Consider the following 16635-nt stretch of genomic DNA (forward strand, 5'->3'; position numbering starts at 1 on the left):
CTCTGGGAAGTGGCTGTGATCTTCCTGGAGGAAGAATAGCGTGGCCAGTGTCCAGGGCAGTCCCGCAGGCAGTCAAGTTACCACGCACCGAGGCCCAGCTGTGCTCAGCTGCTGGACAGGGTCTGCTGCACGTTATTCCACATGCTCCTCACACCAGCCTATTCGGTTCACCCCTCAGTGGTAGTTACTGCTCTTCTCCCTGTTTTACATCAAGGAAGCTGAGGTTTAGAGTGCTTTAGAAACTCACCCAAAGTCAGACAGCAAAGAACAGAGACTTGAACTTCAGTTCTGAGACCAAAATCCATGCACTTAGCACTTTGCAAGGTAAAGGAACATTTGCAATCTCCTTTGTATTTGTATTCTCTTTAAGTATATACATTTTAAGTAATTGATAAACTTGTCAGAATATAAACACAAGATAAATTTTGCTTTGTTTGGTTTATACTGGCTGAGTGATAAGTGTATCCCATGCTAATGGTTCTGTAAATCCTGTGGCTATTTTTTGCTTGCTTGGAAGTGATGTGGAAGAGGCAGGAGGTAAGTGTGTATTTGGGAACATTAACAGTTTTTATTCTGAGAACAGTATACCTTAACTTCTTACTGATTGGAGAACTCCGCTTTGGGAGTGAGGAGAACAGATTGATTCATTTACTAATAAAGTGACGTGAAGGAAGATCTGAACTTCTTCAGCATCAAGTGTGTATGTTTGGCTGCATGGTGTACTGAGGAGAACAGTTTTAGATTTAATGGTTTTGCATTTAACCTTTTCTTAATTTGCTGTAGAAAGTCAGATTGATAATTATAAAGCTGTATCATGGTACATAAAATTTTCTAAATGTTCTCTTGCCCTTTGGTAAAGGCACATTATTGCTTAATTTGTAATTGTTCAAAGTCATAAGAGATTTCTAAGAGAATTTGCTCCAGCTGTTCCAATGAAGCAATTAATCTGGACCCTCATGATCCAGTAGTTTGTTTTACTCTCATTTGTTAGAAATTGACCTTTGGTATGTGGGGCAGGAAAGTCCAGATTGAATACTCACCTCACCTAGGATTATGGGTGGCGGAATTTCTTTGTTGTTCTGTCTCTGTGGAGAAGGGGGCTACCCAGGTGGGTTGACAGCACCCTTTCTTCTGGAATGTTTTTAGAATTGAAGGTGAGTGTAGGTTTTCCAAACTCCTGTGTGGGAAACTACTAATTCTGACAAGACTTAAACCTCCTACTAAGTGGGGAATTTATTAGACCATATCTTCTCAACTGACCTGTGCCTTGTCAACATATTACATGTAACATGGATGGTCTCTGAATTTGAAAACTTACTTGACTCTGTCTCACAGTGCTTCTAGTTATATTGTTATTCTCTTCCTGGCTGTCTTTCCTACTTATGAGCACATTTGATTTTTTTGTAGCTGAATAGTGTTATGATTGAAACAGAAGCCTAATAGTGACTGTATACTGTGGCTTCCCTAGTCATCTCTCTTTTAACAGTTGTAAAGACATCAAAAAATAAGAAGAGAAATAGGAATTTGGGGGCATTAGTTAACCAGAGGATTGAGCAGTATGCTATTCACCTTTATCCGGAAGTTAACTTTTTTCCCTTCTGTCTCCTGTTTGTATTCCCAGGTAGTAGACAGATGATAGTAAGAGTTCTGGAGTTGCTCGCAGAAGTTGTGGTGCTTATTGGTGAAGCGATTTCAGCACATCTGTGGGATGACAGCAGTCTTTTTGCAATAGATATGGTGAGACTCAAGGTTTTCCTTGCAGCGTGGGTAATAATATCAGTCTTTTGTTTTATCTTGGTCCTTTCAAGTTGGCTTCATTGTCTCATTAGCCTTTGAAATCTTTCTTTGTTTTAGATGCAATAGATCCCAGGCTTATTTTGCACAGTGTCTAGAATTGGCTATTTCTCCAGAGATTCTAGTTACTTTTAATGCGTGCGTCCATGTAATGGAAACCATATCATATTTTACATTTCCCATATATCATAAATCATTTGCTTTTTTATATCTTTTATTTTCAAATTATCATCTATGATGAGCTTGCTTTTCTGGGCAGAACTGGTGTTCTGTTTTTCTATTAATGTAAATTTGTAACTTATGCCTCACTTTTCCTTTTTTTTCCCCTTCGTCAGAGAATTGGAAGTAAAATTTATTAGTCATAAAAATATATATTGCTTCCTAGAGTTACCATTTTTTCCTCTTTATGTTATTTTGACCTACCTAGATCTGTCTACATTTTATTAAACTTTGCTGTAGGCTGCTTGAAATCCTTGTGCATAGACATTAAAACAGAAAAACAAAAGCCTGATGTTTTACTTTATACCAGTATCTATGTGTGAAGAACTCCCCCAATTTTTTTATATACACAAATCTCTTGAGAAGAAGAAGGATTTAAATCTTTTACAATAGGTTTAATAAATTGTTTCATGTCCTTCAATTTCCTTGTTTATAAAATAGGGATTATAGTTCTTAATCTTAGTTTTCTGATAGTTCTTAAGGTTATCCCACTATTTTGTAGTACTTTTAGAAGATTTTCACATATTGAAGATTTTCAACAAGTGAGTTTTTCCTGAGAAGTGTGAAGAATGTTTTATCAGTTGCTTCTTAAAATAGCTTGAATTTCTTGGCCAGAACATTTATCTGTAAAAGTTAGTCATTCAGTTTTAACTTTTGGCTGCTGATCTTTTATGATTCAATGAATTATTTTTACTTTAAAGGTTAAATCTGATGTACAAGAGCCAATTGGTATGTTAGAAATGTTAAATAAAACAGTACTGCTTGAAATTATATTTGATCTACTTATTTAAAAGGAAAAAAATGCTCCCTAGGAAAAAAAAATCTCATTCCTTTGGGCTATATATTAATAGAAGCAGACAATTAAGTAGAATTTCTTAATGTCCTTTTGCAAAGTTTAAAAAGAAAACAGAGGTATATTTTTGTTGTGTCATTAAAGGAACAAAATAAAAAATTTGAGCAGTTCAGTAATTGAATACCTGAAGATGTGTAATAAATTCTCTAAAGCTTTTCAAATATTGCTAATAACACTCATGAAATTCCATAACTCAGTTTGTGTAAGCATAGTCGAAGAAATTTTTTTCTCTATAAATTGAATATTTTTATTTCACTTGAAGCAAATAAAATATTTTCACTGAAATTGTTATATTTTGTTAAAATTAAAAATTTATTGATAAGTGTTTGTAAATGTTAGAAGACCTGAAGGATGTCATCTCTCCTCTGCCTCCCTAGGAAGTTGTGTTTATTTTCCCTTATTTGCCTGGTAAGTGAGGCTCACGGAGTGAGGCTCTGCTGCCCGTGCCAGCTGACTCCAGACTCCTGGGGCTGCTTGTCTTCAACTTCTGCCCTTTTCCTCTCTGTCACTGCTGTCACTCAACGTCACGAAAAGCAGTCTTTGCTCCTTTATTACTCATTCCTTCTACACTCCCGCCTGACCTGCTGTGAGCTGGTGCCTTAGGTTTCCCGGTTTGTTAGAAGAGTTGCTGGTTGAAGTTCAAGTGCAATTGCGAGGATTGTGAAAGATTCTAGAGAGAGGGGCTTGGTATCCAGTAAGGGCTCAAGAAGGGTAACTGAACCAAAGTTTATGTCTGTTTAATTTATTAAGCTGAAAAAGATTGACTTAAAACCTATAATCCAACTTCAGGTTTTGCTTGATATTTGTATTATTCAGACCACAAAGACTCATTCGTGTTGCGTCTTTACTCTCTATTACACATTTCATCAATAGACAGTTGTCACTTTATCGAATCCTTTTGTTCTGAATTATTCATTATTTATACCTTAGAGATTTTGTTCATATTTCAGTACACTAATTTTTTTAATTGAAGTGTAGTTGATATACAGTATTGTTCAAATCTTTGCTACACAGCAAAGTAGTTTTGTTATACACATATATACTTTCTTTTTTTCAATAATCTTTTCCATTATGGCTTATCACAGGATATTTAATATAGTTCCCTGTGCTGTACACCAAAACCTTGTTGTTTATGCATTCTAAATGTAATAGTTTGCATCTGCCAACCCCAGACTCTCATTCCATCCCTTTTCTTGCTGGCTTCCCCTGCGACAACCACAAGTCTGTTCTCTTGTCTGTGAGTCTGTTTCTGTCTTGTAGGTGGGTTTTTTTTGGTGCCATATTTTAGATTTATCGAATGATCCATGTAACAGGTTTACTTTATATAAATAATTTTTCATTTTAGTTTTCATATCTTTTCCATGGAAAGTTGAGATGAGAAACACAGTGTTTTTTTTTCTTCTCCCACCTCCTAATGCTGTCCTTTTAGCAGGACGTTTATAGACGCATGTTGTTATGATTTGCCGGTCTTGTCTAACGTATTTTACCTTTCTCTTCATACTTGATGCATACCTTTCAGTTTAAAAGGTACAACTACTATTGGAGTCGTAAGCTATCTAGAAATTTATGATGGTGGGACATTTGCTCTGAATTGGCCTTGTTACCTGAAGAGAGATTATATAATTTAATGTTTCATTTTTTAAAAAATTATTTGTCTCTACCTGTTTCATGTCTTAAGTAAATTTGGGATCCCTTTGAGGGCAGAGATCACGTCTCTAAAACTAGTGCCTTTTCCCCCACAATCTTACCACTGTGTTCAGGAGACAATAAGTCCAGTAAGTTACTGGATGAGAGGTTTATATGTAATGTTGAAAGTTGAAACAATTAAGCACGAGAAACTAGGAGGAATTTATGGTCCGTTAAGGTTTTATATTTTGTTTATTTATTATTAGAGTTCATCATGTTAATTTCTTAAAACTTGTAGCTTTTAAAAAATTTAGGTGTGCTGCTTATTCTCTCCTACCATTAAAAGAATCTTGTTTATTCTTACTGGGAGGAATACATTTGAGTTATTTAATGATAACATTTTATGTCATTCTCCATGACGTTTGCATACTGGCCCTTGCAGTTGACTGTGGTCCCCTGATTGGTGTTTAAACGTTTGCAGAAAGAGAAGCTGCTCGTGGTGTTGGCGTCCCTTGGAGACACCGTGTGCTACCATAAAAGCAGCGTCAGTCTGGAGCAGCCGGAGGCGCTGGTCGTGCACCACAGGATGGCCTTTGTCAGCATCTCGCTGTTTGCCGTCCGGCTCCTGCAGACGCTGCTCCCTGTGGAAAAGGTAAGGCGGGTAGTGTGGCTTATTTGTAGTTTACCGGGTGTTACAGTCCCTGTTGTAATTCCTTCTGATCATTTCACACTGTACAGAGATTTTACTGGAAATGCAGAAGTTGAGAAATGGCTAATTTTAACATATTTTACTAGTTTTGACAAATCAGTTGATAGAAAAAAGCACTCATTTTGTAAAGTTCTTTTTTTTTTTAAGGTGATTTTTAAAAATTCTTGTGAAGCATGTTTAGAAAAGTCCATTCTTACTAAGTGACTAGTAAGTAACAACTTGTTGTTCAGTCACTAAGTCGTGTCTGACTGCAGCCGCATGGACTGCAGCACGCCAGGCTCCCCTGTCCTTCACCGTCTCCTAGAGTTTGCTCAGATTCATGTCCACTGAGTTGGTGATGCTGTCTCTCCATCTCATCCTCTGCTGCCCCCTTCTCCTTTTGCCTTCATTCTAAGTGACTATATCTCTATTTAAAAAGTAACCACCCCCCCAAAAACATGAGGTAGAGCACGGCCAGCATTTCACCGCCCACTCCTGTCCTTTATCTCTCCTGCCCTCACCCCCACCCCCAGCTAAACTCCTTTCTGACATCTGTCACCATAGAAGACTTTGTCTGTTTTTGAACTTTATATAAATAGACTTACAAAGTGTTTACTCGCTCAAGATGTTTTTTTGAGATTCATCCTTGTTGTTGCTTGTAGCAGGTTGTTAATTTGTATCACAAAATACTTCTCCATTATGTGACTGTATGTTAAATGTGATTTTAATCAGCATGACTGTTTCTTTTAAGTCCCCTTATTGACTGTACTTTTAATTGGAGGATATATCTCTGCGTTTGAATGTTAGTAGTAAAAATATCTCAAATGACTCATATGCAAGTGTTGTGCAGTGGGCTTAACTGCAGAAAGAAGGGTGTAGCATCATGCTTAGCTGAAGGTATGGGAGAAATTAATGTAGCTAAAGAACTGTTTCCGGTGTCTTTTGTTGTCCTTTGTTATAGGTACTTTCCCTTTTGGTTTCTAGAATCTGCAGAGCATGTAGTCTAAACTCCATTTAATAACACGTATGCAATATATGTAATATATTATCAGGCCATCTGGGAAAATCAAAATAAAACATTAAATTTTAAATATAGTATTTTGCTTTAGGGAAAAGTAACATCATTTCTGTTGATTTTAATTTTTAACTTTTATTTATTAGTCATTATATTTCTGAAAAGCATAACACTGTTAAAGAGTGATAATTTTCCAAGGCATTTGTTGTTGTTTAGTCACTCAGTCATGTCTGATTCTTTGTGATCCCATGGACTGCAGCATGCCAGGCTTCCCTGTCCTTCGCTATTTTCTGGAGTTTGCTCAAACTCATGTCCATTAAGTCAGTGATGCCTTTCAGCCATCTCTGTTACCCTCTTCACCTCCTGTCCTCAGTCTTTCCCAGGATCAGGGTCTTTTCCAGTGAGTCAGTTCTTTGCATCAGGTGGCCAAAGTATTGGAGCTTCAGCTTCAGCATCAGTCCTTCCAATGAATATTCATGGTTGATTCCCTTTAGGATTGACTGGTTTGTTCTCCTTGCAGTCCAAGGGACTCTCAAGAGTCTTCTCCAGCACCACAGTTCATAAGCATCAATTCTTCAGCACTCAGCCTTCTTTATGGTCAACATTCACATCTGTACATGACTACTGGATAAGTCTTAGCTTTGATTGTATGTACCTTTGTCAGCAAAGTGATGTCTCTGCTTTTTAATACGGTGTCTAGGTTTGTCATAACATTTCTTCCAAGGAGCAAGCATCTTTTAATTTAATAAATTCCAAAGCATAAACATAATTTGAAGGATTTTAGTCATAAAAGACTGGAATTGCATTTAAAATATAGGTGTCTCACTTTATATGATAATATCATATAACTGAAAACTTAGTAGTGCTACAGTAACTTATTAGGTGTTACCAGATTCAACATTCTATATGTTGAATGTTGTTGGAAAAGTTACTTGTTAGTTGTACCATAGAGCTTAATTTTTGCTTTTTTGATTATAGATGTTTTTCATCTATATGCTTATCAATTAAAATACAAATCAGTAATTTATTTTATTTGAATAGAATAATATAAAGCCAACTCTCCATGACTTTTTTTTTTCTTCAGATACTTACTTTTCTTGTTTTTGAAGGCAAATCAATATCTGCAATTTTTGGTAGCTCTTTTAAATATATAGCTTGGAACTTCATTAGAGCAGTAAATGGGTCAATGAAGAGATTATAATAAAAGTATCAGCTTATAGATGGTTATAATTGCTTTGAGAACTTTAAAGTGAAATTTAAACAAAACTGCTCTTCTGTTGCTGTTAAAATTGTCCTTTAATTGATAAAAATACAAGGTTTTGCTGCCCTCTGCCTGTTGCTAGCCCACCAGAAACTGAACTTGAATCTGAACTCTGAAACTTTCTACACTGAAAGTAGCTTTTAAATATATGAGTTGCCACTTACCAAATATGTAATTGGAAGTTGGAAAACGATAGTATGACTCTATGTAAGGATTTCCTGAATTTGGAAATTTTGACAGAATGCCCTGGAAGACCTTTTTTGAAATTGATAATTGCTGGTTTTTGGATGAATTTGGCGAATATCCACTTACAGGTTAAAAGGAGGCATGGGTAATCTTATGAAAAATGCTATGCTTGGTTAGATCAAATTGGTGAAACAAATGATGCTGACTCTTTTCTACCTAATGGTGGTAATGGCATTCCACTGGAATATCTTCAGTTTTAGTCCCACCTCACTGACACGTGACTAATGCTTGGAGGACTGCTGTCTCCAGTCTGGGGTGTAAACTGTGACAGGCCCTCTGGCCCTTGCGAGGATTAAATGTACGCCCTTCCCTTGGTGCTCTGAGTTCCTGAGATGAATTTCAGATGTAGGAATGTAGAATGAAAATGTCAGAATTCCTGAGTGATGGATGAGAAGAGGAAAGAGAGGAAATTAATATTTATTGAATGGGATATACCACATTTTCTACTTGTTTAATCCTCATGTCAGCTATTTATATTTTTGTGCCTAAAGTCAGAGAAAGCTCTTTTAAACTAGAACACAGCGTCTTTGGAGTTGATCCACTAAGATTTACTATCTCAGCTCAGTGTCCACCTCACTCAGTCTTTTTTGCTAATTCCTCTCTGTCTTCCTAACCTCTTAAAGAGGCAGAACCCCAAGACTGGCTATGCCCCTCATGAAATGTCATCCCATTTTGAGTCTTTAAATGCCATTTATTTGGGGACACCTCCCAAACTTATATTTCCAGACCACATGTGTCGTCTGAACCCCAAAGTCCTATGTATATCCTATATCCTTCTTACATCTTCCCTTGACCGTTCATATCTCCAGCTTAACAGGTCCCAAGCCTGGTTCTTCGCTTCCCTCCCAAGTGTGTTCTCCCTGTGGTCTTCCCATCTCAGTAAAGGACACTTTCATTCTAGTTGGTAGTTGATCATGAGAAAACCTCACAGGCATTCTTGATTCCTGTCTCTCATACACTTAGGTCCGATCCCTGGACAAAGTGTCTTTTTCCTTTGGTCATCGGTCCAGAACCTGAGTAGTTGTCACCACTCCCGCTGCTACTGCCTGAGCTGAAGCCGCCACCCCGTCTTGCCTGGGTTGTTGTAGTGACCTCCTCCTTGGTCTCTCAGCTTCCACCATTGCCCTTTCCCACCTGTTCGTTTGGACTGATCATGATGTTTGCCCGAAACCTTCCAGTGCCCCCTCGGAGGACAAGTCCTTTTGATGATCTGAAGCCTTCCCTGATCTGGCACCACTGCCCCCGGAGGCCATCGCCCTGCGCTAGCTCCACTGGCCTGCTTGCTGCCAAAGATGCTCCATGTCTGAGCCTTTGTACTTGCTGTTCCCTGCGCTGTGACTGCTTTTCCCTCAGATGTCCACATGGCTCCTGACTCCCAGGTCTCCACTTACATGTTGCCTTGTCTGCGCCCCCTCCTGTCACTCCTCGGTCCCTGTCCATCCTTCCTGTCTCCTGTTTTGAGAATTTTCTCAGCACTCCCAGCCGCACCTGACAAGTGTGGCTTACTCTTTGCTTTCTCCGCTGGAATGTTAACTTTGTGAGGGCAGAGGTTCTGTCTCTTCCCTCTGTGTCCCTAGGAGCTGAAATGGTGCCCGCGTACAGTGGGGGCTCAGGGAGCCCACACACAGTGGGGGCTCAAGGAGCGTTAGCCAAGGGAGCAAATAATTAGTCAAGAGGTAATTTAGTTTCTCTCTCTTTCCATTAGGAGTGTTCTTCACAGAATAAGAGAAATTTCTCTTGACTTTGTAATGGCTGCTATCTTAATAGGTTTTTTTTTTTTTTTTCCATGCTCAGTAACATAAAATTTTGATTCCTTTAGTTTTTGACTTTCATTTGGCAACTTTATTTCATGTAAAAGCATTGTTTAGCTGATTTAGCTCTTAGGCCTTCAGACGGTTAATAATTATCCTTAAAATATGTTATCCATGAAAATATTATGACCAAACCTGCTAAAATAAAGGCAGCATAGTACTGAGCTCTTCTCAAATGGTTTTCTCTGAATGTTGAGTTTTCAGTTCTTTTCATTAGTTGATGCATAGCATCCTATCACAAAGCTAGAATCATTAAAAGAAAAAATCTAACAGAGTTTTCTTAGTTTTAAATCAATGAAGTTATAAAATGGGCCCCTTGATTTTATACTAATTAAAGGTCAATTTTTTTGAGTGTTCTAGAACTGTATTAAATATTATGTTGAATTTCTTCTTTCTCTTCTAAAACACAAAACCAAATAGAAATTAATTTCTGTTCAAATCAGTGTATAGTTATACTTGATTTATCTTTAAGCTCAGTCGTGTCTGACTCTTTGCGACCCCATGGACTGTAGCCTACCAAGTTCCTCCGTCCATGGGAGTCTCCAGGCAAGAATACTGGAGTGGGGTGCCATTTCCTTCTCCAGGGGATCTTCCCAACCCAAGGATTGAACCCAGGTCTCCCGCATGGTAGGCAGATGCTTTACCATCTGAGCCACTGGGAAAGTCCTTAATTTAGTGTTATTCAATTCAGTGTGTAGTTAATAAGCTCTGGGCTGTCTCCTCAGGGGTTTACTGCATTTTTTCCTGACCATCTGTGTGCGCCTGCACGGGATACTTAGAGAGGGAGGCCTGGTGCCTTCTCTTCAGCTCTCTCCTGTTCAGCATGAACAAGGTGTGGGCTCCGGGGAGAGGAATGCTAAGGGTTGCTGTGGGGAAGGGGAGGTATCCCGGACCCCAGGCTTTGGAAAGGAGTTGAAATTTGGACTTGGGATATTTTGGGCTTAGAAAAAATTGCATTGAACAAAAGTGTAGAGGTAAATTAAGTCTTGGGGGATAGAATTTTCTTTGGAAAAGCATGGATTTTGTGATAGAAAATTACTAAAAAAAAGTTGAAGTGCATTAAGATTATAGTTTACTGTATTTATCTGACAGTGGTTAATTTTTTTTTTTTAATTTATCAAGGCAAGCCGCTTTTTACCGGAGCCTATGTCAGCAGCATTATTTTTTATTTCTTTGGACATGCCTATTTCTTTGGAATATCCAAACATTCACGAAGCTGTTGTGGCCTATTTGGAACAGCTGAATTCTGAAAACTACAGTATTTATAAACGAACTGCAGAGGCCGCTTATTCAATTGAGTGTACCTGTAACTTCCTGTCTGATGTTGGGAAGGAGGTAAAAAGTTTTGTTAACGTCTCTTTAAAATTCCTTTGATAAAATGTTTAGAAAATTCAACCTATAGTTTTCAAACTGATGGACATTTAACAATTGAATTCTTTGGGGTAGGATTCATTATTACTTAATGGCCCAATTATAAGATTAAGGATACGATTTATATAAAATAAAATGAAGATTTGATTAATGAATGGTGTATTTTCATGAGACCAGTGGTATTTTTTAAAACAATTATAATCAATATCTTGATTAGATTGAGTTCCTCTTTGAAATGGTTTAGTGTGTGTGGACAGTGTGACAGGTGACATAAACAGAATTAGAAGGGAAAATTTAGTGCTTATTTGTAGACATATTTTTCCCTTAATATTTTATAGATCTTTATTTATTTATATAAAGAGCTTGTTCTTTTGTTAAATAAAATTATGAACAGCATTTTAAGGTAGAAGGTCTACTTTTGGTACCCTGTTACAGTAGTAATTATGTATTTGTTATTTATCCCTTTTAGGATATTATTTAGTATGTTATCTAAATAACATAAATATAAGTAGCACTTTCTAAATGAAAGCGTTGCTATGCTAAGTCACTTTAGTTGTGTCCAACTCTGTGCAACCCCATAGACGGCAGCCTACCAGGCTCCCCCGTCCCTGGGATTCTCCAGGCAAGAACACTGTAGTGGGTTGCCATTTCCTTCTCCAATGCATGAAAGTGAAAAGTGAAAGTGAAGTTGCTCAGACATGTCCGACTCTTAGCGACCCCATGGACCGCAGCCTACCAGGCTCCTCCGTCCATGGGATTCTCCAGGCAAGAGTACTGGAGTGGGGTGCCATTGCCTTCTCCAAATGAAAGTGTTAATGAGTCTTAAAATAGACATTGCTTCAATAGTTGTTTACTGTCTGAAATATCAAAATGGGTCCTGAAGATTTTGAAAAAGTAGGAGCAAAATTGTTACTCCTTTTGGCCCCTACAGTGGACTTTTTGGGAACCTCATACTTTAAATTTTCCTTATTTACCAATTATTGTTTATTTTTATTTTCTTTTCCTTTCATCTTTATGCCACTATATCTTGTTTCCTCCATGACAGAATTTTGAATTGCTGTTTAGTTGAATTATTCCTATGGCATTTTGCATGGCTAGTTAATCACACATGTATTGATCGTACCCTGTTTTCCTAGAACCTGTCAGGATGTTAGAAGGGGGAGGTAGATCTTAAAATACACGAGTCCTGCCTTGAGCTGCAGTTAATAGGGAGACAAGGGCACAATCGAGCCATCAAGGAACATGCCACTCAGAGGTAAATAGAAAAAAATCTCAGGTGGTGTTGAGTTGGGCATTTTCTCCTCATTTTTCCTCTGAGGCTGACCTTTTTGGTCTGCTTGTGGAGACGGTTGACTTAAGTAAATGTGAACAGGCTCAGGGCCTCTGGATGATCCAGTTTCTTGAAGCTGCTTTGTTAGCTGTTGAGAATCTTACTGTGTATGACCTTGACATTTACTGTTGCATTCTGCTTCTTTTTTAGGGAGAAAAGAATCTCTTCGAGTTAGTGGAGCTTGCAGATCAAGCCTTACGTAGCTTTTCCTACCATCAGCATTTCCCCCTAATAAAGGAAGTCATCTCCATTTGTTCAAAAATGTAATTTTTTTCTTAATATTATTATATTATTATATGGTATGTGTGTGTGTGTAAGTTTAGGGACAATGAAAATGAAACTGGCTTTCAGTCTTGTTATTTTTTCGTTTAAATTGCTTTTATATGTTCTGATTTTTAAACTGTGCGTGTATAGCTGCATTAGAGAGTTAAATGTTTTCTTCAGCAGTAAACTAGAAATGTCATGTTTGTAATCAACATTAATTATCCTTAGATTTTTATACTTTTTGATGTCTTTCCAAATAAGTGTTCAAATTTGTTAATTTATCTTTAACATTGTAATTAATAACTTGAATTGAGGGTTTTTTAAATGTACGTTTCATTATTCCTATCTTTTATATAGATTTTTGGAAAGCATAATGCATTGATTAGTTTATTTTGGGGACATTGGAGCAGAGTTTGCTTTAAAACCTAGTATTTTCATTGCTTTTGGATAGAGTAAATTCCATGGTGATAAATATCCATTAAATATGGAATTTATTTTTCTATCTCTGTCCTGCTCTGTCAAGTCAGTCACCTCACATAATTATCTGGTGAGAACTACATTGAAGATTTACTCTTACTACATATCAAGTGTACAAGACAGCATTATTAACCATGGTCCCCAGAACTTACCTGCCCTGTGTAACTGAAATCTTGTGTCCTTGGACCCACATCTCTGCATTTCATCCTGTCCCTGGCAATCACCAGTTCTACATTCTGCTCCTATGAGTTGACTTTTGTAGATTCCACATATAGGTCAGATCATACAGTATTTGTTTTTCTGTATTTTGGCCCATGCCACTTAGCATGTCATTCAGCTTCGTCTGTATTGTCACAAATGATAGGATTTCCTTCTTTTTTCAGGCTGAATGGTATTCCATTAGGGGGCTTCCCTGGTGGCTCAGTGGTAAAGAATCTGCTTGCCAGTGCAGGAGACACAGGTTTAATCCCTGGCTCAGGAAGACCCCGTAGAGAAGGAAATGGCAACCCACTCCAGTATCCTTGCCTAGAGACCCCATGGACAGAGGAGCCTGGTGGGCTACAGTCCATGGGGTTGCAGAGAGCTGGACGTGACTTAGGGACTAAACAACAGCAGTATTCCATTGTGTATATTTAAACACTGATTGTTTTCATGTATTGGCTATTGTGAATAATTCTAGAGTGAGCAAGGGACTGCAGATATCTCTTTGAGAAACTGATGTCATTCCCTTTGGTAACATACTTAACAGTGGGACTGCTGGCTCATACAATGGTTCTATTTTTAGTTTTTTGAGAACTTCTGTACCGTTTTACATAATGGCTGTACTATTTTACATTCTAAATATAATTTTCTAAAGACTTTTTTTTTGTACTCTTTAAGAGAGAATACTCTCTTTCTTAAAGCAAGTCATGTGCTAAGTTGCCTCAGTCGTGTCTGACTCTTTGCTACCTGCATGCACTGTAGCCCACCAGGCTCCTCTAAGCATGGGATTTCCCAGGCAAGAATGCTGGAGTGGGTTGCCATTTCCTTCTCCAGGGAATCTTCCCAATGCAGGGATCGAACTTTCATCTCCCATGTCTTCTGCATTGGCAGGTGGATTCTTTCACCACAGAGTCACCTGGGAAACCCAACTTGTTTTAAGTCTACTTAAACAAGTAGACTTGGCTAAATATTAATTCTGGGTTGGTTAAAGAAGACCCCAGGTGGAGGAATTGGAAGAAATCCCGTTCACTGTGTTTTTCAGTGTCATGTTAGTAACTTACTTGGCTTAGACGTCTTGGATGTTTACCTTCCTACTAGCTGGAAATCCGTGCAGGCCAGTCCTTTACTACAAGGAGAAAGTCAGAAGGTGTTTCTGCGGATGTTGTCTCACCCTTTGCTACAAGTAAAAGTTGAAACTTACCACTGCTGTCTGGAAATTGTTAAGGTAGGTTGTTTTGGTTTTTGTGGGTTTTTTTTTGTGGGGTGGGGGGAAGCATTAACAGTGGATTCTCTTATTATAACACTAAAACTAAGAATTATTACCATAAAAATAGATGGTAATTATTAGTCAACTCTAAAAAATTGATAATATTGCATGTGGGCTATGTGTGTGCATGTGTGCGCTAAGTCACTTCAGTCGTGTCTGACTCTTTGCGACCCTGTGGACCATAGCCCGCCAGGCTCCTCTGTCCTTGGGATTCTCCAGGCAAGAATACTTACTTGCCCTCCTTCAGTGGATTACTGTGTCCTCCTTCAGGAGATCTTCCCGACACGAGGATTGAACCCATGTCTCTTAAGTCTCCTACACTGGCAGGCAGGTTCTTTACCATTAGCACCCTCCTGGGAAGCCCCCAAAAATTGTTAGTCAACTCTAAAAACTTTATACTATTAAATTCTGTAACTGTAAACTTGGTAAGTCTAGCATCTGAATTCGGAGAATGCAATGACACCCCACTCCAGTACTCTTGCTTGGAAAATCCCATGGACGGAGGAGCCTGTTAGGCTGCAATCCATGGGGTCGCTAAGAGTCGGACACGACTGAGCGACTTCACTTTCACTTTTCACTTTCACGCACTGGAGAAGGAAATGGCAACCCACTCCAGTGTTCTTGCCTGGAGAATCCCAGGGACAGGGGAGCCTGGTAGGCTGCCGTCTATGGGGTCGCACAGAGTTGGACAAGACTGAAGCGACTTAGCAGCAGCAGCAGCAGTACATAAATATTAACTGTTTTGATATTGAAAAGAACACTGTACAGTATAGAAAATATAGAACACTGTACAATATAGAAAAATATATATGTTCCCATGTACTCCTGAAAATGTTCTCTTGTATTCAATACTTTTATAAGTACTATCTAGGTATAATGTGGATGTTTTGCCATTTTTACTTATGATCATTTTTTTTCAGGGAAATAAAAATATTAGTTACAACTGAGGCTTCTTTCCTTTCGCCACCAATATAACCATTCTTAAAAGTTGGTGTTTATCCTTCCCATCCATGTGTTTTACATTCATGTCTCTATAAATCATATATATTATTGTTTCTGCCTTTTTAAAGTAAATAATTTCATGCTGTACACGTTTTTATGGCCTGTTCTTTTCATTTAATCTACCTAGTTCATTCATCTTAACTGCTCTTTACTTTGAATGTATTTTATTTATAGTTAAGTATTTAGGTTTGGTCTACTTTTTACTGAAATTAAGTTTTTCAGTATTTTCAGTAACCGTCTGTAACTGATAGTGCATGTTTGAAAATGTCTTGATTTCATCTTACTCCTGAATGACTGATTAGCTGAATATAGAATTGTAGATTGACTGCTCTTTCTTCTTAGCACTTTTCCAATACTCCTTTGCTCTTGTTAGGCTTCTCTCATTGTTGAGAAGTCTGCTGTCAGTTAAATTATAATTTCTTTGTATTTTTTCCCCCTCTACCTGCTTTTAAGATGTTTTCCTTATCTCTGCTGTTCTTCAGTTTCATTGCAGTATAACTTTGTAATAGGTATGTCATGCAGACTCAAAACTTGTCAAGAGAATCTGTATTTCCTACCAGTTAAAAGAAAAGTTTTAGCGACTTAAGTACTAAAATTGGATTTGAATTATAAAGAGAAAAAAGAGGAATCCTTTGGAAAAATCAGTGTCACTGATTTTTAAAAACTTTTTGTATTATTTTGCAGGAATGTTTAGGCATCCATAATATCAGTAAACCTGTGTCTTCCCTTTGTAATGGAATTCATTTTCTACTTCACCCAAAAGTTCTGTATGAAATCTCTGCATTTGGCATTCAAGACCCCAAAAATGAGGTATGGCATGTTAAGAGGAAGTGTCAATACAAGAGAGTAATTCTGTAGATATTCAGCTGAATCAAGGTAATATTCTAATGTAACAAGGCAGTAGGATGAGAAAGTAAAAAGAAACTTGTCTTTAATGTGTGGGTTCAGTTAAATTGTTGTTAAAAAATGTTTAAAAAAATGAGGCTCAAAATATAGGACATCCTTGTTCTCAGAGAACTCAGATCAAACTAAGTTTCTCATGTAAGGCATAGGAATGATGCAGTAGTTATAGTACGAGTATTTCCATAAGAAACATTTTTATTCAATGGAAAAGTGTACTTTAAAGATAAGAAGAGAAACCATTAAAGGGGGAAACACTGGTTGAGAACAGAATGTAGGATGATGCTGTGGAAACAGGAACTCGGAGGGA

General features: G+C 37.8%; 1 protein-coding gene across 4 annotated transcripts in view; it reads left to right on the forward strand.

Moving 5' to 3' along the window:
• Positions 1-16635, forward strand: part of RTTN (rotatin) — a 116168-nt gene that overhangs the window by 15601 nt on the left and 83932 nt on the right. For all 4 annotated transcript variants that reach the window (XM_055559764.1, XM_055559766.1, XM_055559765.1 and 1 more), the window contains exons 10-15: positions 1622-1737; positions 4974-5144; positions 10636-10848; positions 12365-12477; positions 14255-14381; positions 16110-16235. In XM_055559764.1, coding sequence (XP_055415739.1) covers positions 1622-1737; positions 4974-5144; positions 10636-10848; positions 12365-12477; positions 14255-14381; positions 16110-16235 — 866 coding nt within the window. The remainder of the gene's footprint in view (positions 1-1621; positions 1738-4973; positions 5145-10635; positions 10849-12364; positions 12478-14254; positions 14382-16109; positions 16236-16635) is intronic.

Source organism: Bubalus kerabau, chromosome 21 (assembly GCF_029407905.1).
Source record: "Bubalus kerabau isolate K-KA32 ecotype Philippines breed swamp buffalo chromosome 21, PCC_UOA_SB_1v2, whole genome shotgun sequence".
Lineage (NCBI taxonomy): Eukaryota > Metazoa > Chordata > Mammalia > Artiodactyla > Bovidae > Bubalus > Bubalus kerabau.